Source organism: Balaenoptera musculus, chromosome 2 (assembly GCF_009873245.2).
Source record: "Balaenoptera musculus isolate JJ_BM4_2016_0621 chromosome 2, mBalMus1.pri.v3, whole genome shotgun sequence".
Lineage (NCBI taxonomy): Eukaryota > Metazoa > Chordata > Mammalia > Artiodactyla > Balaenopteridae > Balaenoptera > Balaenoptera musculus.
The window spans coordinates 90,468,922-90,494,782 of record NC_045786.1 but is presented as its reverse complement, the minus strand read 5'-3'; the positions used below and the strand labels follow the sequence as shown (position 1 = coordinate 90,494,782).

Here is a 25,861-nt window from a genome sequence, read left to right as displayed (position 1 = left end):
CTTAGCATGATTTGAAGGGCCCTGTAAAGGCCCCTTTCCCTCTAACATCCCTTTCCTATCATCAGTCCATGCCTAAAATTGTCCCATTAAATCCACTAAATAAAGTTTCAGGATTTTTGGCCTAAGGCTTAAATGTCTAATTAAGATAAAAAGACTCCTGGAAGAGCCAGGATTGATCAGACACCCACATGTCAAGCATTAATTTATTTCCCAGTCCTTTCGCAGGGAGCCGTTCCACCTCCTCCCCCACAAGGCTGGGAAGGAGAGTGCAGCCCAAGAGGGGATAATCCTGGGGAGGGAGGGATGATGAGGTAGCTGCCGGACCCAGATGACGATCTGGGGCATCATTAGCTGACTGTAAGGCAGTGATCCTCGAGCTGGCAGTGAAGAGTGGTTAAGCAAGGATGACCCAATTCTGAGAACTTCAGGGACTTCAGGGAATTTCCTAAGCACAGATAGGTTCTAACCCTTGTTCTTCATGAAGTGACAGAGGGCTTGGTCATCAGAATGGCATGTCTCTTTTCCCAGAATGTGGGTGGCCAAAATGACTCAATGATCTCTACAGATGTCAAGAACATTATCTTCCTAATACCTTAGAGACACCTGCCTCACACCCCCTGGGAGTGCTGGTTTGAGTTTATTTTCCCAAGAGGAATAAAAACTCTTGACAGCAGGGAGATTTCCGGGCCGATTTTCTCCCAGCCCCTGGCCCAGGGCTGGGTGGTGTGCTCCTTGATGGGGCAGTCACCCCTGAATCTCATCCTTGAATCTCATCCCTTTCAGGCTCCTGGAAATCTTAGAAACTCAGGCACCCATTACAGGACTGAGCCAGAGAGGAACTTGTTTTTGATCCAAGCTGGAAGGCACAATGTGGGGCGAGGGTAACCCAGGACCTGCAAGAGGTTTGGATAGACTCAACCCAGGTGAGGCAGCAACAGAGCCCAGCCTGTGACAACTGTGGATCCAGACACGTGACCTGGGCTGCTGACACCCCCAGACACCATGGCTGCCCCCGGACGCTGTTCTTTAGGGAAATGAGGAAAACATAAAAAGGGGTTCCCAAAGGGGCCAGGGTGTCCCCAAAGGGCAGCCTGTGTGCCAGAGGCATGCGTGGGGAAGGGGGAGAGGAGGGTGGTGGAGCAGACCTCAGCCTGTTTCTCGGGTTCCTGCTCCCCATCCCACCCCCACCTCTAGGGCTTGTAGGTGACGGGTGTAGCAGGGAGAAGACAAAAGGAAGGACCCTGGACGTGGCGGGGAAGGTCTGAGCGCACAGGTGTAGGCATGCCGTGAGAGTGTGAGGCCTGCATGACACACAGGGCTGGGACAGACACGCCTCCAGAGGAGCTGAGGCAGGCGAGGCAGCTGCGGGCATGTGAGAGCTGTGGCCGTCCCTGAGGGAAATGGGGTGAGGTGTCTGATGACCCACGTTGGCACGGCAAGAAAGGCAGAAGAGGCAGCCAGGTCCTGGGTCCAGCGGACATTTCCAGGCTCTTCAGATCACTCACTGGTGGCCTGAGAGGTCCCGAGAAGCCCAAGAAGTCCATGGCCCTCTGGCTGGCCTTGTGACAGAGCCAGGCCCAAAGTGATGCTGGCTGCAATTGCTTCCCTGGCATGGGCTCTGGACACTCACCCTCCCAGGGGCCCAGTCTGAATGCTGCCTGATCCCTTTGTTCTCTCTGAGGCTCCAGGGCCCTCCTTCCTCCGCCCTCCACACTCATCCTTACATTGCAGTGTTGCAGCGGCAGCTTCCCAGAAGGTTTGTCAGCCTCTCCCACCTGTGCTCCTGCACAATCTGCATATAAGCCCTCGGGAAGTCATGCAATCCCTTCCTCAAGAGCTCAGGTGCCCATCACTTAGATTCCTGCCCACCCTCTGAATGGCCCTGGCCTCCTCCTCCTCCTGGCTTGTCTCCCCTAACCCCCAGCAGTCCAGACCTGGCATCAAATACTGATTCTGCTTTCGGCAGTTAATCCTCAATGTGAGAAATGGGCCCCACAGCCCTGCCCTCAGATTGTGCGGAGGATGAATGGTATTTGGATGTCTGGCCCCAGGTGGCCCCCAGCAGGGGCTTGGGGGGACGCAGCTCCTCTCCCTCAGACTGGGCTCCCCAGGCCTCTGGATGCTCACATCCTGTCCCCTCAAAGCAGCTCTCCTCAGCTACTCCCAGCTTTCAGTGTCCTCCTCCAGTTCTAAATTCTGCAGTGACAAGATGAGAATGCCATCCTCTATTACTACTCTATAATTGCTTTGGGCATAGACACCTCCCCGTGTGTCAAGTCTCTCCCAGGCTAATTGAATCCTGGGGTGAGGGCAGTATAACAGAGCTTTGGGGAAACTGGAGCCCTTGGGCGATTCCTGTGTGGTCGCCAGTGAGTGGGGACCCCCTCAGCCATGGGCCTTGACACAGAGCTTTCTCCTCCTTGAGGGCCAAGCTTCCTCCCTGAATGGGGTGGGGGGAGATGAGGGCAGCATAGGGAGGGGATTTTGTTTTGCCCACCCAGATGCCTTCATTTCTTCCTGAAGCCAAAGACTTCCCTGGGCCCCCGTGGTCTGGGAATGCAGCAGGGGCTGGGATGAAAGGGACATCAAAGCTGCAAGAAGACACTGCACAAAGAGCCCTGGTGAGTCAAACCACATCCATGGCCTGAACTGAGGAACTCGGCGCTATGGGGCACCTGGCATGCACTGTAGAACCCGTTTGAGATCTAGGTCCTGAGAAGGGCACTGGGGCTGGCCGGCAGCCGGCTCCATGGTACTCAAGGGCCCTTCCTTCCCCGCCACCCCTAACAGCCCCTAAACTCATGCAGAGGCAAGGAGTGCCCAGTGCGGGAGAAGCTACTCCTGGAACGGATCCCAGGGAGGGGAGAGTGGGGAGGAGAGAGCGAAGTGAGCCGTTGGAGGAGACCGACTGCAGAGGCCGGTCGTGCCAAGGGTGCAGCTAGAGGGAGGGGCCTGGGAAAATGATACAAACCCCGAAGTCTGAAATACAACTTGAAAATAGAGTGCACGCACACACACACACACACACACGCATGCGCACACACACAGCCACACCTGACCTTTTCTCCCCCGGGGCCTGTCTCCATCCTGGCCCCAGACGCAGAGAAGGAGGGAAGAGGGAGGGGGATACTTACCCACGTCAGCCTGTCGGACGTTTTTCATCCGGATGACCCTCACTGTCAGCAGGTGGCATGGAGACAGCTCCTCCTGTGGATTGAGAGGACAGTGGATTCACTCTTTGGGCGATCGTGGCAGGTGGCCTTGACGGAGAAAGCAGCACAGGCTCCCACTGCCCAGGCTCAAGTAACCTCCCCACTGTCCATCGGTGTTTCTGGGCTCTGGAGGATGCTTCTGGTCCCCAGGGGGCCCGAGGCTGTGGACGTGAGGGGCTTTGTCCTCACCCCACTCTGAGCCAGCACACCCGGGAAGAGGGACAGCTTCATGCCTGTTCCGTCCCTGTCTCGCTTGCTTGGATCTTGGAATTGGAAGCCCTTTTCCTGAGCATTTTACCCAGGCTTAAACAAGACTTTTTACTGTCCACTCCCAGCCCACGCCCATGGCAGACACCATCGGACTCCTCCAACCCACCCAATGACATTTATAGAGGCCTCTGAACTGGAACCCTTTACTCTCCACATCGTCCACTCCATGTTACTAGAATCACTTTCTACCCTTCAAAGAAGATGCAATTCTTCTCTATTTAAAATAATATTGGGGGACTTTCCTGGTAGCACAGTGGTTAAATATCCGCCTGCCAATGCAGGGGACATGGGTTCGAGCCCTGGTCCGGGAAGATCCCACATGCTGCGGAGCAACTAAGCTCGTGCGCCACAACTACTGAGCCTGCACTCTAGAGCCTGCGAGCCACAACTACTGAGCCTGCGTGCCACAACTACTGAAGCCCGGGCGCCTAGAGCTCGTGCTCCACAACAAGAGAAGCCACGGCAATGAGAAGCCCGTGCACCTCGATGAAGAGCAGCCCCCGCTCGCCGCAACTAGAAAAAGCCTGTGCGCAGCAACGAAGACCCAACGCAGCCAAATAAATAAGTAAATAAAAATTTAAAAAAATATAACGTTGGGATTTAGGGAAAAACATGAGAGTATGAAGGGAAAATGTCCCCATGATGCCACCACTCAGAGAAGGTCACTATTTATAATTATTTTAATTTTCAACTCAGACTGTCCACAGATAGTTCATGTGCCTTGGCTGTTATCAGAGATAATACTATTTGTAATAGCATCTATTGAACACTTACTGCAGTAGGGGCGGGGCGGGGCAGGCACCGACCCTTGGCGCGAGACCCTGAGCTCAGGGGTTAGAGGTCCCGCTCAGTCAGCCTCGCGGGGGTCCTGCGGCAGAGAGTGCAGTGGAGGCGGACAGCGGCCTTCTCCCCAGGGCTCTCCAGCCTCAGGCCAGCGGGTGAGCTGGGCGCCTGGGGGACAGGCTGAGGGCTGTGTCCCGCGGAGCTCCAGAACCCTCGCCATGGCTGCCCACTGGCCGGGCCCAGGCCTCGAAGCAGCAGCGAACCTCTCCCCAGTCCCCGCCTCTGCGACCTAATGGCGGCGGGGTCTCCATGGGTCACAGTCCGTGGGACCCACCCCTGTTTGGGTGGCCTGAGGAGCCCGAGGGCCAGCTGCTGGTTCCTGGGTGCCTGGCTTCCTCAGTGATGAGAGCTGGGCAGGGTCTGGGGATCTGGCCCTGAGGGTGCCGCCAGCTGAGATCTGCCTCCTCAGCCGGTCCTGGGCACTGGCGGGAGGACCTAGACTGGAGGCTGGTCCAACGCTCCCAGGCACGGAACCAGCCCACATAGGGAGCACCCCCCCCTTACCGGAGCCTGGATCTCGGAGGGCAAAAGTTGAGCCTTGGGACCTTGCCCTTTCTTGTCAGAAGAGAGAATAACATTTGTTTTGGTGGAGGTTTACAGGAACATCGTGACCTGACTGTGACCTGACCTCAAGAACAAAGGATCAGACACCAAGAAGTCTGCAACAACTAACCATGCCCCTCCTTCACCTTTCCTATAAAAGGGCTTTGCTGAAAGCTTTCAGGGAGTTTGGGAATTTTTAAGGCATGAGCCACCAGTCTCCTTGCATGGCCCTGCAATAAACTCTCCTCTGCTCCAAACTCCGACGTTTTGGTATTGTTTGACCTCACTGTGCATCGGGTACACGGACTTGCATTTGGTAACATTACTATTTGCTAGACACTTCTCTTATAGTTTCTAATCCTCATAAAACCTTTATAATAGAGGTATTGCCATCTTTTTAAAAGTTAAGAACTAATTGACATATAACATTGTATAAGGTTGAGGTATACAACATAATGATTTGATATATGTATTTAGTATTGCCATATGATTACCACAAGAAGTTTAGTTATCCATCATCACACATAGTTAAAATTTTTTTTTTCCTTGTCATGAGAACTGTTATTTTGACGGCTGTCCTTCCAGCCTCTTCTGGGGCTTAATTCTGACCAGGAACAATAGGGCGATGGCTGGGAAGACAGTTGCTTAGTCCCTGAGATAGATACATACGTCAGTTTTAGGGCTTCTTCCTCCTCTCTCCGCAGCAGCTGCCTCAAAATCGGAACAAAAGCCACACTGGCAGACACATACAGGTCTGAGGATTCCTTCTGTGAGATTAACTCTGAAATGTTGAATATATTCATGATCAATAACTTGCTCTAATGGGATTGCCTTTTGAGCTTTGTAACTGGGCCGAAGGTCGCACACACTGCTTCTCCTCTGGTTCTGGAAATACGGCTCAGCCTTTGGCCAGCCTCTGGGCACGTGGGCTCCTCATTTTCACTCCCCACCAGGGCAGAGCATGTGTCCTGGTTTGATCTGGTGAGGAGGCAGGAGTCAGCTTTCGTCCAGGAGAGCAATTCTGGTGAAACCTGTTCCCCCTGGCCCACTTTCTCAGAAGGCAGCTAGAGGGCTACAAGGGGGGAGCCGCCTGAGACCTCAGCCCAGGCAGGGGTCACTCCTCATGCCTCTGAACCCAGGGTCATGACCCTCTTGGCCATCATAGGTCTTCTCCCACCTCCAGGAGGGGCTGCCCTTGGCCCTGCCCAGCTCCCTTGTGTCTTCGCTGGGAGAGAAAGAGCATCCACAGCTTCCCGCAGGACCTCACTTGAGGTCTCCCTGCCTTCCAGGAAAAGCTCTCTGCTGTCACCTAACACGATACCTTCCGATGAGGCTGACCATTTCTTTCTACTCTAACTCAGCCCCATTAACAACACAGTGACCATCTGCTGAGTGTCTTCCAAATGCTAAGTGTTGTGTATATAATCTCTACATTTTATCTTCCTATTAGCCTTGCTTTACAGATAGAGAATCTGAGCCTAAGTCCTTTGACTTCAGGCACTCAGCTAGAATCAAAGGAAACTGAGTTTGAATCCAGTTCTAATTCTTAAGCCCATGTTCATAACCACAATTATACTGTCACCTTACTTGAAAGCGACCATCGGCAAACACGAAGACAGGTGCTGCTTGCCCTGATCTCCTCGTGCTTGGTCTTGTCCTCTGAAAATCTATTTTCCTGGCAGAGTCTTCTTTTCACCCTTCATTCCCCCAAAGCCCCCAAATAATCCCCACACTCTGGCAGTCCTTCTATTTACAGTGCTCTTCTGACACATCTCATCACCTCTCTCTTTTTTAAACAGCCAGAGCACATCAGAACTGTAAAGGTACTTGGAGAAGTTCTCACTTTCTAGCAGCCACAGATGGCTCCTTTGTGGTCAGCCTGGAGCCTCAGATTACATCTTTAGCCCAGGAATTTGCAGAAGACACCCAATTGCAAAGCACTCTGCAAAGCACTCTTACATCTGCCAGCAGGGAGCCAGAGCCTGGAGGGTTTGAGAGAGAGCCCAGAGGGGCCATGCGGAGAGGAAGGCAGTGGGGACATGGGACTCAGGTCTTGGGCCCAGATGATTCCAGAAATGAGGTCTGTGAAAAATGACCTTCTGGGATTAACATGAGTGTACGTATTTTGCTCCTGATATAATCAGCTCAATTGGAGTGGTGCTAGACATAAGCAAAACTTCATGGCCCCAGAGGTAACGAATAGAAAGACGTAGAAAGACGTAATACAGTAGAAAGACGTAATAGATCAAAGTACAGCGTCTGTGACTATGGGAACCTGAAACCAGTGAGCTTTCGGAACCCAAGTGTACGGGGTAGCTTACGGGATCCAGGTAAGAACTTCAGGGACTTGGACAAGCTCCAATAGGATGCCCTGGCTGGGTATCAGGGTGAAAGTTGAACAACAGGCATGGCCAGGCTGCGGCCCTGGAGTTGGGATGGGCAGTAATCCTCCGGTTCATGGGGGTATTGGAGGGTCCTGGGATAAGGACCAGGGAGCACTCAGGGGGCTAGAACTGAAGGCAGGGATTATTTGGCAACCAGTGGAGAAGTGTATTTAGACACTTTAATAACCAGAACAGCTGTGCAGGGAGGGTGGCTGGATGGCAGTTTGCTGGGAAGTCACTGCTCAGGCTGCAGACACACCTGGCTCCAGCCTCCTCCCCCGCCTCGGTCCCTGGGGCTGGACTTGCCAGGACTCCATTTCCCCCGAAAACTCCTCAGGACAGGGGCATCTTGCCAGCTCATATGGAAAAGAGCTTGACTCTCAGCACTGGCTATTGTGCAATCCAATATTACCCCTTCCCAAACCCTCACTTTAGAGATAGGACTTTGGCGGGGAAGTTGGGAATACAACTCATTACCCTCCTCTAGTGCGCTGGGCTCTGCTCTACCTGGGGTTGCTGCATCTGTTCTAAACTACCGACCCCCATCCCAACCAGACTCTGAGGAAGGTACTATTATCCTGCTTTGCAGAGGAGAAGACCGAGGTTAGAGAGCTTGCATCTCACATGGGGTCACGCAGCCCAGAAGGGGCGGGGCCAGGACTCAGATGCAGATCCACCTGACTGCAGGGCCGAGCCCCTTCCGTCCACCTGGAGGCTGGCTCTCACCGTGAATTAACCAACTCAGTTAAAAGCTTGCTCCAGGTCACGCACTAGACTAGTTAATAGCAGAGGCAGGAGTAAAACCCTCAGCTCCCATTTTGGGGGCTGTCCTCACACCCCAAGAAACTAGCTATCATCACAAATTAGAAGAATATTTAGTTACAGATGGGCTCCCAGGGCCTGGCTCCCAGGTGCGGGTGAGGGTTGGGAGGAGGGTCTGACAACCCTGTTTCAGAAGTGGTTAGGGTCAGACATACCCTATCCACACCAGCGCATGAGGTCTGGGTGCTGACGAGGGAGGACAACTCCCGGGGAACCTGTGGGAACTCCCCTCCGTGGGGCTTCTCAGGGCAGGCCCGGCTGGCGATGCCACCTCCTCCTCCCTAGAGAGCTGGGTGTATCCATCAGTTCCTTGCAACACCTGTGTCAGAGCTCAGACCAGCCTGGCGATAGCTTCCAGGAGGCAAGGGCCCTCCCTAAAAGGAGAGCATTGGGATGGGAACTCTGTGGGATCCCAGAGTATTTCCCTGCTAGTCTGAGCAGCACCCCAGACCAGGGGTCACCTGGGAGGAGCCACTATGGCTGTTTTCCTTTTTATCACCCAGTCTAGGTGAGAGGTCAGGGCAAGAAATCCCAGCTCTGAGTCATGGACCCTCCAGGACCTGAGAGGGATGGGCACAGCTCTCAATTGCTTCATTCCCGCTTCAAGGTAAGCTCTGTCCCTCTGTGGAGGTTTCTCCTTGCCCAAGCTCCTGGAGACTCAATGAGACAGGAGAGGCAGGAGCACGTGTGGACCAGAGGCTATCTCAGCCCCCTGAGGGCTGTGGAGAAACACAGCCCAGAAGGCAACATCTATCCTGGCCCAGGCAGCGGGACACCAGGCACCATACAGCATGGGGCTTCCCTCCTGGGCTCCTTGGAGACTGAGCAGGGTCTCTACCTCCCACACCACAGGGACAAGACACTTTCAGGGCATCACTCATCTCATTCCATGATTTAGTGTGGGCCGGGGGAAGGTAAGGAGGAAGATGTTGCTGCTGACAGCCCTTGCCATGGCATGCCTACAGCAAATTGGAAGACAGAGACGATGGGAAAGCCGAAGCAGAGCTGGTCTAGAGCCCTGGAAACCTGACCCATGAACCTGGGGTGTCTCTGCAAGGCCGTGAGGGGCTGCATAGACCCAGGAGTCTGGACCACAGACCCAGTAGCGGTGTTTCATGGCCAATGGAGACAGGTTGGCAATGGCACCGATCCTCACCAGACACCACACCACACACTCTCACAGCAGGCAGTTCAAGACGTCCACAAGGTAAATGCCTGCTCACCGTTAGGATAGGCCAAATGTGACCCACCTCCAGCAGTGCTGAGCACTGTCCTCCTGGGTGCTGCTGGGCCCAGGACGTCCCTGAGCCACTCCATAGAGTCTTGTCAAGCCCGTGGGTACCCGCAGCTGGGCCATCCACCCAGGAACCCAGCCCCAACTGGGCCAGACTGTGTCCCCTGGTGCCAGGCAGGGGCTGCCCTAGCCGAGGTGCTCCATGTCTCTGGAGTCTGCAGTGCCCCGAGCCCTCCCTGAACCCATCTCCTGCTCTCAGCTCCGGACCCACCCAGCCCTGCTCCCTCACCTCCAAGGTGCAGGTGGTGGAGGGCCTGCCATCTTCCATTTGGCTTGGGTGTGACGGGTAGTGGGAGACTGGGGCGAGCATCTGCGTCTGGAGCATTGTGTGGTTCTGCCATAGGGTAGTGAGATGGGGAACTTATACTCTGACTCAGAGCTCCGCCCTCTGGAAGACTCTTGGCAGTGTCTGGGATTGCCCGGGGAGGGGTTTAGGTGGGAAGACAGATGGGGTTCCTGGGCACAGGCCTCTTAGTATCAAGGGACCCTCAGGTCTTCAGATCCTGGAAATGCAGGGACCAGCAGGGTCAGTGGTCCGCTGCCCCCAGAAGAATGACCAGGCTGTCCATTGCACCAGAGAACAGCAGGAAGAGGCTTCCGGATTAGCCCAGCCATGATTTGGAAAAGCTGTCTCTACAGCTTGCCAAGGTCATGGCTCAGAGGTGCCCCTCTGGGGGATGTGCCCTCCCTCCTAACTCTACTTAGCCCCATGGCTCAGTGCCCCAGGAGCTGTAGGCAGGGACCTCAGGAGAGGCAGGGACCATGACCAGGACTCAAAGTTAGAGGATGAAGAAGGAAAGTAAATTGCCTGATTCCCTGGTGAGGAGAGAGTCAAGGGCTAGTGCTCCCCGCCCTCCCAGGCAGGCGGAGAAAGGGTGAGCCCAGCCCCTGCCTGGGCTCAGAGCAGCCTCGGGGATGCTCTCGTCCCATGCAGCTCGTCCCTATCTCTGTCCTGGTGGCTGGCTCACTCCAGGGGTCTGGAGAGGCGGCTTTGCTTGCTCAGCTGCGCAGCTGGGAGCATTGGGAATTTCCTGCCTGAGCTATTGCCTGGGGGCCCACAACCGGCTTTTCTGGCCCATGGATTAAAGTGATTTTATGAAACTAAGGGTGAGATCTGAATGCAGGGCTGATTGGGCTTGAATGCAGGGATGGATCCCGGTCAGTGGTACCTGTGGGGCCTCTCCGTATGCCAGGTGGAGGACATCCCCACCCTGCTCCTCTCTGCTTGCCAGGCTCTCCAGAGTGGGGATGGGGCCTTAGCTTGGACCCCTCCCAGCTTGCATCCTTCCCTGCCGCTGCCATAGCGCACTGCCAAGGACACAAACAGCATCCGCACCCCTCGGTGGACTCTACCAAATTCAATTTAGTTCACAGTGCTTAGTGAGTACCTACTGCATACATGCTGCTAAGAGAGGAAATTCCAGGCTTGAAGCTGTTGACAGTCCAGCTGGGGAGCCAAATGCTTCCAACCCCTCAGAAGCTTGGAGGTCTGAGTCTCCTGTGGTAATGGGGGTATCCTAGAAGGAGCAATATAAACACTTTCCATTTGTAAAAATCTGTGGTTTACAGAGCTAATAACTGGCTACGGAGCACGGAAACGGGGAAATGAGTGTCAGCTGGGAAGGGAAAGAGTGGGCATGAGAAGGCTTCCTGGAAGAGGCAGCATCTGAACTGGGTCTTGGAGGATAGACGGGATCGCAGTAGCTAACGACAGGTGAGAAGGGCATCGTGGGAAGAAGGAACAGTAGGAGCAGGAAGAAGGAGGCCAGAAAGCAGGCTATGCTCAGGTATGCAAGTGGGCTGGTATCAGAGTAGTGAGTTGTGTGGGAGGAGGTATGGGGGGGTGGAGAGTGGGACACAGAGGGTGGTGGAAGTTGGGCAGAGAGAAGGGAGGTTCTGTGAAGGAACAAATCTGGAAAGATATATTAGGGCCCCATAGTTGTGACTTTTAAAAGGCGTGCTTTAGGGACTTCCCTGGTGGTCCAGTGGTTAAGACTCTGTGCTCCCAATGCAGGGGGCCCAGGTTCGATCCCTGGTCAGGGAACTAGATCCCGCATGCTGCAACTAAATAACCTGTACATGGTAAGGAAGATCCCGTGTGCTGCAACTAAGACCTGGAGCAGCCAGATAAATAAATAAATATTTTTAAAAATGGAAGAAAAATAAGAGGTGTGCTTTAAATTTGGACTTACTATCTAGGCAATGGGGAGCCATCGGTGGTTTTTGAGCAGGACAGTGACATGATCAGAGCTGAAATTTAGGAAGGCAATGGTGATTGATGTTGTAGACAACCCAGCCCACAGCACTACAATGTCCTGAATGTGATGTGGTGAGGGCTATGGTGAGGGAAGGGGGACCCTCCCCCCAACGGAGGTGTCCGCCTGGTACCCATTCCCTCCACTCCCCCACCCTTCACCATCAAATGGGCCCAGGGCAAGCCCCAAACTCCAAAGCATTCCTCAAAGCCTAGAACTTGATCCTCTTCTCACTGAAGGAGCCTAGCCACAAATACCCACCCCACCCGCTCCATCCATCCTCGGCAGCCTATGAAAAATCTGGGTCTCCAATCCTTGTATTTTCTCAGTGCATAAACTCCTAAAGAGCAGGGCCTCACTTCAGTTGAATGAAATCAAATTGAATAGGAAGCTAACAGGAGGTGGGGTGGAAGTTTCTTCCTCCGCACCCTCTACACAGCCTCTGACCCAGGTGGGAGCTGGTGTAACAGCAAACAGAGTGGACTCACCTGCCGGCATTTACTGCCTGGCTCTGAGCTGACAGGGTGCAGCTGGGAAGGAAACAACAGAGAATTTGTGATCTAGTGAGGGGAGCAGAGAGGGCTGAGTTAAGTGATAAATTGTCCAGTGTGGACTCTAAGTAGGGCAGGAGGGGACAGAGGCCTCGGTGGGAGCAGTGGGAAGTGGGCTGGGAAGGTGAGGAGTGCCAGGCATAAGGCAACGTCCAACTATGGGGCGAGGGGAGCCTAACCCCCTCCTCTAATCCAGTGTGTCTCTGAATGAACACACAATTAAAGCTACAACAGTGTTCTTGGTACACAACTGATGCTCCAAATCAATGCCCCTGCCCCCAGAGCTCCTTCATGTGGAAATTCTGATGCCATCTCCGCACAAAGTGGAGGGGACTTGTTTTCTTTCTACCCACCGCCCTTTCCTCCCTAATTAGCGGAGAGCCTGAGATCTCCCCAAAGCCCCCCAACCTGCTCTTCTGAGCCTCCACCTCTGGCTGTGTCCGGGGATCTTGTTAACTGGCTCCCATCGATCAGGGTGACCAGGAGCTGCCTTCGCCAGCAGCCTCTTGGCCTCAGGTAACCCAGCATTGGAAAGTACATTCCTCCCAGTGGCTCAGCTGACATCCCAGGAGAACCAGCAAGGATGAATTCTTCACCTTTCCTCTTTCAAGATGCCTCGGGTGTCTGTCCCTTCCTTCCCACCCTATCAGCAGCATCTGATTCTCCGCCTCTTGCCTCTCACAAGTTCTTGCCCCACATACCTGGCTGGCCAGTGAGCTTCATAACCACGCCCTCAACCTGTCATTCTCCTGCTCAACACATCTAATGCTTTTCCATTCTTGCCAACAAATTCTGGATTCCAATACCTTCCAAGCAGAGCCCAGAAACAGCCCTACGTACATATGAAATTTCATTATACAGTGAAGGAAGTATTTCAAATCAGTGATGAAAGGATGGACTATTCATTATTGGAAAAAGTATTATAGCTTACTATTTGGAATAATATAAAGTTAGTTATAAAGTTAAAATGAACTTCATAACCACACAAAAATAAATTCCAGACAGATTAAATATCTAAATGTTAAAATAACACTATAGAAGGTTTAAAATAAAATATTACAGCATGATGAGGATGAGGAGGATTTTCCTAAACAAGGTATAAAAGCTGGAAACCAATAGGGAAATGTTACCAGATTTTTTTTTTTAATTTTTAAAAAAATTTATTTATTTTTGGCTATGTTGGTTCTTTGTTGCTACACACAGGCTTTCTCTAGTTGTGGCGAGCAGAGACCACTCCTTGCTGTGGTGCACAGACCTCTCACCATGGCAGCCTTGTTGTGGACCTCTCTTGTTGTGGAGCATGGTCTCTAGGCACGTAGGCCTCAGTAGTTGTGGCGCACGGGCCTAGCTGCTCCTCAGCATGGGGGATCTTCCTGGAGCAGAGCTCGAACCCATGTCCCCTGCATTGGCAGGTGGATTCTTAACCACTGCGCTACCAGGGAAGTCCCTGTTGTCAGACTTAAATACATAGAAAGAGACTTCCCTGGTGGTGCAGTGGTTAAGAGTCCACCTGCCAATGCAGGGGACACACTTCAATCCCTGGTCTGGGAAGATCCCATGTGCCATGGAGCAAATAGGCCTGTGCACCACAACTACTGATCTTGCGCTCTAGAGCCCTCAAGCCACAACTACTGAAGCCCATCCACTGCAACTACTGAGCCTGCGTGCTGCAAGTACTGAAGCCCACACGCCTAGAGCCCGTGCTCCGCAACAAGAGAAGCCACCGCAATGAGAAGCCCGCGCACCGCAACGAAGAGTAGCCCCCGCTTGCCGCAACTAGAGAAAGCCCGCGTGCAGCAACGAAGACCCAACACAGCCAAAGACAAAACAAAACAAAACAAAAAAAACATAGAAGTGTAAAACTGGAGTAAAGCAAAAGATGCCATAAGCACTGTTCTACCTCCAAAACGTATCCCAAATTCCTTCCTCTTAATAAATACCTGTGGGTAACAAACCACTCTTAAAAAATAACAGTAAAGAGGAGAGTCTTACCCTGCCTGATATTAAAATAAACTACAAAGTCACACTAACACAAGCAGTAGGGTGTTGGTGCAAGAATAGGACCAATGGAACAAAGTAGAGGGGGCAGAGATAGACCCTGATATTTAAGGGAACTTAACATATGAGAAATTTGGCACCACAAATCAATAGAAAAAGAACAGATTGTTTGGGCTTCCCTGGTGGCACAGTGGTTGAGAAACTGCCTGCCAATGCAGGGGACACGGGTTCGAGCCCTGGTCTGGGAAGATCCCACATGCCGCAGAGCAACTAGGTCCGTGAACCACAACTACTGAGCCTGCGCGTCTGGAGCCCGTGCTCCGCAACAAGAGAGGCCACGATAGTGAGAGGCCCGCGCACGGCGATGAAGAGTGGCCCCCGCTTGCCGCAACTAGAGGAAGCCCTCACACAGAAACGAAGACCCAACACAGCCAAAAAAAAAATAAATAAATAAATAATAATTAAAAAAAAAAAGAACAGATTGTTTAAAAGGTGACATGGTCATGAGTGGCTCAGTGTATAATGTAAAATAAAACAGCATCCTCACCTGTCCCCATATAAAAAGATGGGCTGTAAATGGGATGAACATAAGAAAGGGAAAACTATGAAGTTGGCAGAAGATAACATAGGAGAGTCTATTTGTGGTCTTGGGGATGAGGATTTCTTAAACATCATTTTGAATCCACAAACCACAAGGAAAATAAATTCTAAATTTGATTACATAAGAATTAAGGGTTTCTGTCAACTAAGAACACAGAGAAACAGTTAATAGATAGGCGACAGAATAACAGAAGACATTCGCACCAAAGTTGCAAATCACAAAAGGATTAATGTCTAGTATATAGGAAGAATTCTTACATACTCCGCAAGAAAAAGATGGCCATGCCAACAAAAAAGTGAACCAAAGATTTGAACCTGCAATTTATAGGAGGGGAAACCCAAAAAACTAACAAGCATTTGAGGAGACGCTCAAAATCATTGGTAATCAGAGAAATTAAAACAAAAATGAAATTTCACTGCAGCTGTTAAATTGGAAAGCACTGAGAAAGTTGAATAAATATTGCCTTTCTTCGGGGAGAGAATGGGAAAGGATTTGTGGGTTCAGGGAAGTAACAATCAAGAAGACAAACTCGGGGCTCATGGGCACCAAGGGTGATAACAGGCCATGTCCTCAGCCCTCTGCACTCAAGTGAAATTATTTTCCCTCCAGCTTTTCCCTGGAGTCACTGCCACTGCTCCAGCCTGAGTCATCATCTCCCTCATCTCAGCTATGGCATTAGCCTAACTGGTCTTCCTGCTTGCACTTTTGCCTTGTTATAAGCCATTCTCTACAGAATCTCCTAAAAACATAACTAGATTATTCGACAGCCCTGGTTAGAACCCTCCCATAGCTTCTGGTGGCTTTTACTTCTTGCCATGGCTTCTCACATTCTACTCCTTCCCTTGAACACAGTTCAGCTTGTGAAGTGGAGATGCTGCTTTATTTCATCCTATATAGTGAGCCACTTGTACCCATGTCATCTATTAAACAGTGTGCTCTTTTCCTATTGATCCGTGGTGCCAATTTTGTCATATATTAAGTTTCCTTAAATATCAGGGTCTGTCTCATGGCCCTCCATGCCCTGAATGTGCTAAATTCTTTTCCACGTCAGGGATTTTTGCACTTGCCGTTCCCTTGCCCGAAGTCCTTGACTTTCTGCTCTGTCATGGCTCTGCTCAAGTGTCATTTTCTCCAGCAGCCCTGCCCTGACCACCCTTTATAACATGTGTGCCTTTCAACCACTTACTTGCTTCCGTGTTTCTCTGGTTATTAATTGTTAAATTAGATCAAATCTAATTTAATATATCATATATTGATTTATCTTGTTCATCTTTTTGCCTCGTTCCACCAGACCGTAACGCTTCTCAGGGCAGGAACATTGCTGGTCTTGTTCATCAACTGGAAAAACCTAACGCCCATCAGTAAGAAGATGGTTAGTTATGGCACATTCACCACTGGACCATCACACAGATACCAACAGAAACAAAGTGGCTACCATCTATTGAATGTTTACAAAGTGACGGGGACTATTCTTCATATCTTGTATTACCTGTGAAGTAGATACTATTATTATCTCATTTTAAAGAATAATTGAGACATGGAGAAGGTAAGCCACTTCCTCAGAGTCACCATAGTAAGTGACAGGGCTGTGATGCAAATCAGCCTGTTCCAGAACTTCTGGCTTTAACCCTCATACACTCAGCCTTTTGGGAGATGCTAATGCCCTGGAAAATCAAGATTCTCCATTATGGTTTTTAAATGTCTCTTTATGTTCCTGTGTTCATTGATAAAGCTCAATTTCCTAAAACAAACATAGAATGAGTAACACAGACGTAGAAAACAAACTTATGGTTACCTTAAAGGGAAAAGGGGGTAGGGGAGGGATAAATTAGGAGTTTGGGATTAACAGATACAAACAGATATTTTATATTGTATATAAAATAGGTAAACAACAAGGTCCTGCTGTATAGCACAGGGAACTATACACAATATCCTGTAATAAACCATAATGGAGAATAATATGAAAAAGAATGTATGTATATGTATAACTGAATCACTTTGCTGGTACATCAGAAACTAACACAACATTGTAAATCAACTATACTTCAATTAAAAAAACATACAGTGAGTAAATACAGTTTTGACAACATAAAGTAAAGCAAATATTATACCCTCCAAGTAACGGGAGATTAAAAAAAAAAAAATCAACCATTGAAGTTAATATGTCAAGATGTCTCAGAACTTCTGGTCAACAGATTAGACGTGACTATTTCATGATGACAAGATATAAAATAAGGATAAATATGACAAGAAAGGCTCTTTATTCCACCGTAGGTAGTATTTATGTTCCTAATGTTGTCAATAGATCCTGCCCTTCTTTATCTTTATAAGCAGATATTAAAGTCCTACTCAGTGCTTTGTATTCTCAAAGCACTTGTGTCCATAGCTCAACATTTCTCAATCTTGTGAGGCTTCTGCTACTAAAACTTGTGCCTCTGGTTTCAGCTGGATGATAGGTTTTATCTTCCTGCTCCTGACTCTCTCTCACACATAGCAAGACTGCCTGGAGCTTTTTGTACCCTGAGTTTGCTCTTTGCCAGCAGTCACCTCTGTGAGGATGACATTGTCCAGTTAGTTCAAGGTGTAGATGTTGAAGTTTCACAGACCTGGATTTGAACACTTGTTCTGCCCCATGTTAGCTGCATGAACTTGGGTAAGTTTATCCCTCTAAGCCTGAGTTTCTCCATCTGAGAAGTGGGAAGCAAAATAATTCCTACCTCATAGGGTGGTTGCGAAGAGTAAACGAGATCAAGTCATAGCACATGGCCGGCCCTTAGTTAGCGATGGATTCAATACAAGTGCTATGATCCACAGTACAGCAACGTCAGACGCCAAGATGTCATCTGCCCAAGGAGCTCACAACATACGTTGGGTGAGACAGGAAGGTCGTACAAATGGTCTCAGGATGATCACGTCACATATGAGGAGAGGTGTAAAAATACGCTGCCTGGGGATCACAGCCACCCAGGGCTGGGAAAGTCAGAAGAGGCTGCCTGGAATAGGAAAAACTTGAACTTGCCCTCGAAGGAAGGACAAGGACCCGGGAAAGAGCATTTCTGTCGGATGAAACAGCATGAGCAAAGGTGTGAAGACTCAGAAAGGATATTAAATAAGGTACCAGATGTCAAGTGTAAGAATCATGATGATTCTTTTGTTGGCAGTGGTGACTCATGAGCAGAGAATGTTTAAGAACGAGAGCAAATCCTGCTCCTACAGGCAGAACAGGTGGCCATCAGCACTGTGTGTTTTGGGTGAGCTGGAAGGCAGGCATGCCTCCTTCGTCAGCTCAGGGAGGCTCCTTGGCCCAAGCCGTGGCCTGCAAAAGCCCCCTGATAAATAAATGCCTCTCCCTCTTCACCAGCCGGGAGTGGCCGCTGGTCCCGTCCTACCCAAAGGCCCTGCAGTCTCCCAGGGCCCCCAGTTCCATGCAGACTCTGCCTCAGCTTCTCTAGCTGTCACTCTGGGCCTGAGGGGACGGTACCCAGGACGGATAAACATGCATGTCTGTGGAGGAGGAGGAGGAATCCGGAGCAGGGCCTGTGAGTGTCAGAGGGAGACGATGGGAAGCAAGGTTGCAGGCTCCATTCGTTTCTTCACGGCCTCTGGTCGCCTGGCCAGAGCAGAGTCCCATCCATCTGTGTTTAGGTCAGGCTAAGTCTACACAGGCAGACACTGCCTTTCTGTCTGGTCACTTTACAGAGATGGAAGGGCTTCCTGCTGGCCTCAAGGCCGGATGTGGGCAGAGACCAGGTAGGGCAGGAGTCACCTGGCCATGGAGCCCCCAGGGCGCCAAGTGCCAGCAGCAGGTGGCATTGCTCAGTGGAGGAGACAGCTGATGTGACATAGGTGGAGAACATTCACTGAGCACTCAGGAAGTGCCCAGCACTGGCTCTAATTCTGGACAGGCTGACTCTGAACAGAGATTTCTTGTATGTAAGGAACTCTTTGGTGAGCCTCTCCTGGGAATCAAAGACTTACCAAAGAGTTAAAAAAAAAAAAAAAAAAGGATGAAATGTGAACATTTTAACCTGTATGGTTTTGTTTTATGTTTTTGTCCCTACAATCCTTTTGGTCCTTTCTTCCCTCAAACTGGCCCCTGGCCTCTGCTGCCCTGAGGAAGGAGACCGTCTTCAAAGTACAAAGAGAAACAGAAGATAAATCTTGGCTTCTAAATTTCTCTAGGCCTTGGTTTTCCTGTAAATAACAGATATGGAAAAATACATAGGCAGTCATTTATCCTTGCCCCACCTCCACCATCCGACAGCTGGTGTAACAGCGACAAACTCTTAGGATCCAGAGCTGAGAGCATGTCTGACCTCTGGGAGATGCAGCCTCACAGATGTGCCCTTTGGCCCCCAGAGAGTAGAGGGAAGAGGCCTGGGCAGACTCATGGAAACTCCGCAAGGCTGCCTGAGGGGCCCTGGAAGTTAGGAGAGCTGTGGGCCTGTGGGCGATGGTGGGGCTGAGTGAACCAACAGTGAGAACTGCTGGGCTGGGGTTGCTGGAGCCTGAGGACCCAGCTCGGTAAAAGCCACATGAGGGCGTCTTGGCTGACGGCCCGGTAGAATGATTGCACTTTTGGCAAACCCATCATTTGGTGAATTGACTTATTTTTTTTACTTTAAAAATCAACTTTACTGAGGTATAATTTAACACAATAAAGTGTATCCATTTGATGGGTTTTGACAACTATATACAAATGTGCAACCACTGCCACAATCAAGACGGAGATCATTTCCTTCACTCCCAAAATTTGCCTCATAACCCTTTTGGTCAACGCTTCCACTTCTCCCTGGGCCTCAGGGAACCACTGATCTGCTTTCTGTTGCTGTCAATTAGATGGGTCTTTTCTAGAGTTTCATGTAAGTGGAGTCATACTGTTCAATCTTTTGTGGTGACTTCTTTTGTTTGGTGTAAAGTTTTTGAGATTTATCTATGTTGTTGTATGAGTTCTTTCTTTTTCATTGCTGTGTAGTTTTCCATTATAGAAATTACAATTTGTTTATTCATTTGTCAGTTAAAGGATAAAGGTGTTTCCAATTTTCAGCAATTATGAATAAAGCTGTTATAAATACACACATACAGGTGTTTGCGTAAATATGAGTCTTCATTGCTCTTGGGAAAATAACTACGACTGGAATGACTAGGTCTGATTGATTTTTACCTAGTGACCCAGAGCTAGTGTGATGTCACATCTGGGCTCATCTGACAATCCCAGCCTCCTGTCCTCAGCACTTCTCCACTCTCCCTGGGGGTGGGAAGATGAGTTGTAGTGGTTCAGATGGGAAACCCGTGGTGACTCAGGCCAGGGTGAGTGGCAGGGATGGAGAGAAGTGATGGGATTCAAGACGTATTTCGGGGGACTTCCCTGGTGGTGCAGTGCTTAAGAATATGCCTGCCAATGCAGGGGACACGGGTTTGAGCCCTGGTCCGGGAAGATCCCACATGCCGCAGAGCAACTAAGCCCATGCACCACAACTACTGAACCTGCGCTCTAGAGCCCACAAGCTACAACTACTGAGCCCACGTGCCACAACCACTGAAGCCCCTGCACCCTAGCGCCCGCGCACTGCAACTACTGAAGGCCGCGTGCCTAGAGCCCGTGCTCTGCAACAAGAGAAGCCACTGCAATGAGAAGCCTGCTTACTGCAACGAAGAGTAGCCCCTGCTCGCCACAACTGGAGAAAGCCCGCACGCAGCAACAAAGACCCAACGTAGCCAAAAAAAAAAAAGACAAATTTCGGGGTAGAACCATCACAGTATGATAGTTTAGATATGGAGGGCGGGGCAGAAGATGTCCAGTGGGCTTCAGTAACCTGAGGTGAAAAGGTGTAATGCACAGGGGTGGTCCTGAGGGAAATCCATCAAGTAAGAAAGTAGAGGGCAGATGGGGAGAGACTGGGGAGATGAGCTTTGAGCTGGGCCTGAAATGTGGGCCAGGCTAGGAAAGGCAGCAGGAAGGGAGGGCATTCCAGGAAGGGAAGCAGCAGAATCCAGGTGAAGAGGTGGGAATGAGCTTGCCTTACACCATGTAGGCGGCACAGAGTAGGGCAAGTCCTGCCAGGAGGGAAGGGTGGGCGCCAGGCCATAGGGTGGGCTGCTGGGGTGGGGTCCGATTTCGTCAGGCCTCTGGAGCCAGGCAGAGGAATCAGCCTTGATGTCAGAGATAATGGGAAGCCGCGTGGGCTCTGAGGCCCGCAGTCAGCCAGCCAGCCACCTGTCACTCAACGTTCCAGGTGTGCACCAGAGGCTGCAAAGACACAAACAAGCAGCCACAAAGCTTGTGCTTCCTGAAAATATTTACTGACAACCCACTCTGATAAAAGTATGGGTCGTTTAGAGACAAAGTCTCTTGGCTTCCTTGGTTTCTTCCAACATCATTAGCGATTCCTTCTCAGTCTTCTTTGGTGGCTCTTCTGTCTCCACCAGGCGTCTAGAAGGTGGGGAGCAGAAGGGCATAGGCTTCTGCTTCTTCCCTTCTGTCCGCCCCACCCCCCCATTTTTGGGAGACCTCATCCAGCTTCATGGTTTCAACAACCATCTATATTCTGCTTCATGTAGTCAACCCAATTATCTCCCCGACCTATCTCCCAAGTTCCAGACTTGTGTTTGCATCTGCCCACCTGACATCTCTGCTCGGATATGCGTATATCAAGCATCTCAAATTTAAAATGTCCAACACAGAAACCTCCAGTCTCCTCCATCCCAACCCATTTGGGGAACCCTACCTTGGGGTTCCCTAGCTGACTAAGGGGTACCTCCCAGTTATTAAGGCAAAAACCTAGGAGGCGTTTTTGTGTTCTCATTCCATATCCAATCTATCAGCAAGATAGAAGTTCTGCCTCCAGAAAAATCCAGAATCTGTCCACTTGTATTTAAGCCGCCTCCATTTCCTCCTGGACCACAGCCAGAGCCTCTTCACTTGCCTCCCTGTTTCCCCTCAGGCAGTTCATTCCACAGAGCAGCCGCAGTGATCGGTGTAGAACATAAATCAGATAAAGTCCACCCTCAGATTAGAAGCTTCCAGTGGCTCCCGCCTGATGCCTCAGAATAACCCCAAAGCTGCCTCCTGCTGCACTGGGTCAGCATAAGGCTCTGACTACTTCCTCTCTTCCCCTGCTCTCTGCTCTCCAGACACACTGGTCTTCTCTCTGTTTCCAGAACAGACCAGCCTTGTGCCCACCTCAGGGCCTTTGCACTTAGAATTTGCTCTCTGTGGAACATTTTCCCACTGGTCTTCTTATGGTTCAGATGTCACCATCCTACCTCTTGTCCCCTCCCTGCTGAAAGTCACCCTCTATCACATGTTTAGATCCAGTAGCTTTGACATAGGAACAGTCATGTATTTATTTACTGTCTGTCTCCCCCATTAGAATGTAAGTTTCAAGAGGACTGGATCCTGTCTGACCTGCTCAGTGCTCTGTCTTCCACTCCTAGAACAATACCGGGGGCACAGTGGGACCTTGATAAATATTTGTTCAAGGAATGAATATGTGCTTCAGATGTGGTTCCTGGTCTTCCTGAGATGGAAGACATGTAACAAGCCACAGGAAGAGTTGCCTAAGAATACAGTGCAGGAAATGGTAACTCTGAAAACTAATCCGATAAACTCATTTTTGCTGAAGTATTGCTGGATGACGACATGCTACCCAGTAATGCCAGCCTCCAAGGGGCCCTAGAAAGATGAAGACGTAATCTACAGGGTGGTCCTGGAGGGAAACCCTTCAAGGACCAAAATGGAGGGCAGATGAGAAACTATTTGAAGATTGGTGGGTCCTTGTGGGTCCCTCAAAATTTGCCATATGGAGGATTCCTCTGTCACCGAATGCAGACACATCGTCCCCAATCATACACATTCCCCCCACATACATACATTCCCTAATATTACACCCCCTCTTGCAGAGCTGACTGTGATTCTTCTTATCTTGTTCAGGTATTTCATACAGGTCTTAGGGAAGAACCAACTGACAAGCTTCTGAGAAATTCCATGGAAATTTGCAAAAATAAAGCACCTATAAACTCTGACATTTCACCATAAATCTTAACAAATTATAGAACAGGCACACAATGGAATATTATTCTGCCATTAAGGTGACAATTATGAAGTTTAAGTATCAACCAAGAAAACATTCATGGCTGTCATTTTAGGTTAAGACAAAAAACCTGGACATAGATCTGGTATAAGTATTATAAGCACAGCTATATCAACATTATCTAAGGAGAAAAAAGACTGAAAGGGAATAGTTATTGTATTGAGTTAATGCGATTACAATGGGTTTTTCCTTTATGTTTCCAGACATTTTTTGAAATTACTTTTACACGCATAAAAAAGAAAATATTAAGGTTAAGCACAGTGTCTTTGTGTGGTTGCCTCTGTCCCAGCCCTGTGGCCTTCCTGCTCTTCCCTCAAGCAGCTGAAACAAGACAAGGGGCACAGCCTCATTCCTGAACCATGTCAGGCATGGGGATGACAGGGCAGAAGGGGAGAAAGAATTGTAAAGTCACAACAACGACGACGACAGCGGTCAGCATGGTTCCAGCTTCCTGTGCTCCAAACACTCTGCTATCTACACCTGACATGATTTTGCCCCAGAGGTGGAGAAACTGAGAGGTGAAGTCTGAGAGGTTAAGGAACTGGTCTGAGGTCACAGGGTTGGCAACTGACAGAGAAACTTATGGAAGCCCTGGTCTGATTTCACAGCCCATGCTCTCAACCACTCTAAGGAGGACGGCGCTCTTACAGATACTGAACCCCTGTGTTTCAATGGCTCTCACAGCCTTTGAGGGGCCACCTCTGAGTCAGGAGGCCTCTGATGCCAGGGAGGGGCAGGGGGTGCAGGCCCCTGACCTCCCAGCAGGGCTGTAGACGGTACATCTCCCCCTGCAGCACATCAGGAGCAGGCCGGGCCTACTGGACCACAGGGACTTCTGGAAAGGAGGCTGAGCAGGGAAAAGAAGGGGAGGAAGCCTGCCCACTGGGGGACAGGGGACAACAGGAAGGGCGGGAAGGTGTGGGGCAGAGAGGGGGAGAGGAGCCACCACTCTTCACCTGTGACTCTGAGAGGGGTCACCGGCAGGGGCCCTGGTGCTTCCATGGGGCAGTCAGTCTGGTCAAGGGGACGAATCTTGGGGGGACCGGTCATCGGCCCAGCTGCCCTCAGGTACCTTGGGTGGTGGACACTGGGTTGACAGCCACAGCTATGAAGTGGGACCTACTGGGGCCAGGCAAGGTGACCCCATGGTGGAGGGCCAGGATGGAGCCAGAAAGCCAGGGTCCAGACAGAATGGGGCAGAGGGGTCCACAGGGGGCAAAGTGACCATGACCCAGTGCTCCTGTGAACAAGGCCCATGGACGGACACGAGCCTTGCCCCCTGCTGAGCTCAGCCTGGCACTGCTGCTGAGACCAGAGCGGCCAGAGGGGCACAAGAACACGGACCCCTCCCCATTGCTGGGAGCCCACAGGAAGCTCACACACCTGCCCGCCCGGCGGAGAAGCTGGGGAGGCAGATCTGGATCTACTGATGATTGCCTAAAGCCACGCTTCAATTTTTGTAGCCCACTCAGTTTACCAGATGGGACTGACTTAGTCAAGGTTTTCTCTTCACTGGCCCATGGGTGGGGTCCGTGAGGAAGGCCAAATCGGTACATTCCCTCCAACTTGCTTAGAGCTACGTGTGGTTACAGTTATGACCCTGCCCTGCCACTAGGCTAGATGGCACAGGCTTAGAATCTGTTATGTGCCAGGTGGTCTGCTAAGTCATTCACCTGCAGGGTCCTGACCACTCTTCTCAGTATCATATCAATAGAAACACCTGCCATCTCAGCTCTCCTATCGACTAGCTGTGTGACCTTAACCCCACTGAGCTTCAGTTTCATCATCAATACTAATCCCTCCCAAGCACATACAGTGCACGCAGTAAAAGGTCATCACTGTCAGAGTTAACGACTCTTTGGGGCACAGAGACAGGTAAGGACAGGTAGGTGATGGGGCAGGGCCAAAGGGATACATCTGGGAAAGAAAGAAATTAACAAGAACACAACCTCTTAACTCTGCAGCAATGCAGGTGATCTTACTTATAGTCAGGGAAGCGGGGGTAAAATTTAAGGGGCCAGGAGCCCTCCCCAGAAATGCAGACATACCTGAGAGCCCCCAGGGGCCATGGGAAGCAGAGGTGGGAGATGGGGAGTTTCCAGGACCTGTGTCTGCTCCAACTCACTGACGCTCCTTCCTGCTGTGCTGCCTTCTTCATCCCCTTGTAGGCTCTGCAGGACAAACACATCAGTTACCAAGCCAGGATGGTCTTCTGAGGTCTGGAGAGTCATTCCAGCCACGGCCACCTCTCTGGGGCTTAGAACAGGCTGTCTGGCACTGGGCTGGTCCTTAACAGCGAGGCAAACCGCGAATATCCTTGGGAAATTTCAAGGGAGTTTTGCAAAACAGCAAAAGCAATGTCATCGGATTCCTCCTGAAGATAAATGAGCCTGATGAATTATTAAAGAGGTGAAGGAAGTCAGTGCTTAGTTAAAAGAGTCCCACATCTCTGTGAATACATCAGCTAACCTGGGCCGACTTTGGTGGAGAGAACGTTCTTACGCTGTGTAGAAAGTCAGCAGCAAGCTACAATTACATTCACCTGGGGCAGCTCTCCTCAGGGGAGGCCTGCATTTCTGAGCTCGCATCCAGGCTCCTCACTGCTCAGGGCTATTTTTAAAAGTGTGACACTCAATATGTCAGTGAGGAGGGAAGAGGGAGCAAGGGCTGAGGGTCAGGTGGCTGAGACCATCTGGGCCCCTGGTGGATTCCCTGGCTCTTGGCTGACACCCCCAGATCTCTCTTTTGAGCCCTGAAAATAAATCCCTAACCTGGTGTTCAGCACCGATGGAGGGGCCACAGGCCAGAAGGGAATTCAATAATCTACTCTGCCTCTCATTTTCGGCCCTTTCTTTGGCTTGATAGACGCTGTTCCTGGCAGCTTAAAGACAATGCATCATAGCTCCACAGTACAAACAAAAATGCAAAAATAAAAAAACAAACCCTCTTTGTGTTTGTTTACAAGTGTTTTAAAATATACATTCAAAATGTGCAT

General features: G+C 50.5%; 1 protein-coding gene and 1 non-coding gene across 4 annotated transcripts in view; one reads left to right on the top strand and one right to left on the bottom strand.

Annotated features, from left to right (window-relative positions):
• Positions 1 to 25,097, bottom strand: part of PLA2G4E (phospholipase A2 group IVE) — a 64,580-nt gene extending 39,483 nt beyond the window's left edge. For 2 of the 3 annotated variants that reach the window (XM_036845145.1, XM_036845146.1), the window contains exons 1-2: positions 9,598 to 9,675; positions 3,135 to 3,207 (exon numbers count right to left, since the gene is read on the bottom strand). In XM_036845145.1, the coding sequence (XP_036701040.1) occupies positions 3,135 to 3,207; positions 9,598 to 9,636 (112 nt within the window). In that variant the 5' untranslated portion in view covers positions 9,637 to 9,675. Of the gene's footprint in view, positions 1 to 3,134; positions 3,208 to 9,597; positions 9,676 to 24,914 lie in introns of those variants that run through there. The other variant, XM_036845148.1, reaches the window with a different exon arrangement.
• TRNAG-CCC lies at positions 11,340 to 11,412 on the top strand. The gene has a single exon. It is a non-coding gene; the product is annotated as a tRNA-Gly (tRNA).
• Positions 25,098 to 25,861: the final 764 nt, after the last annotated feature.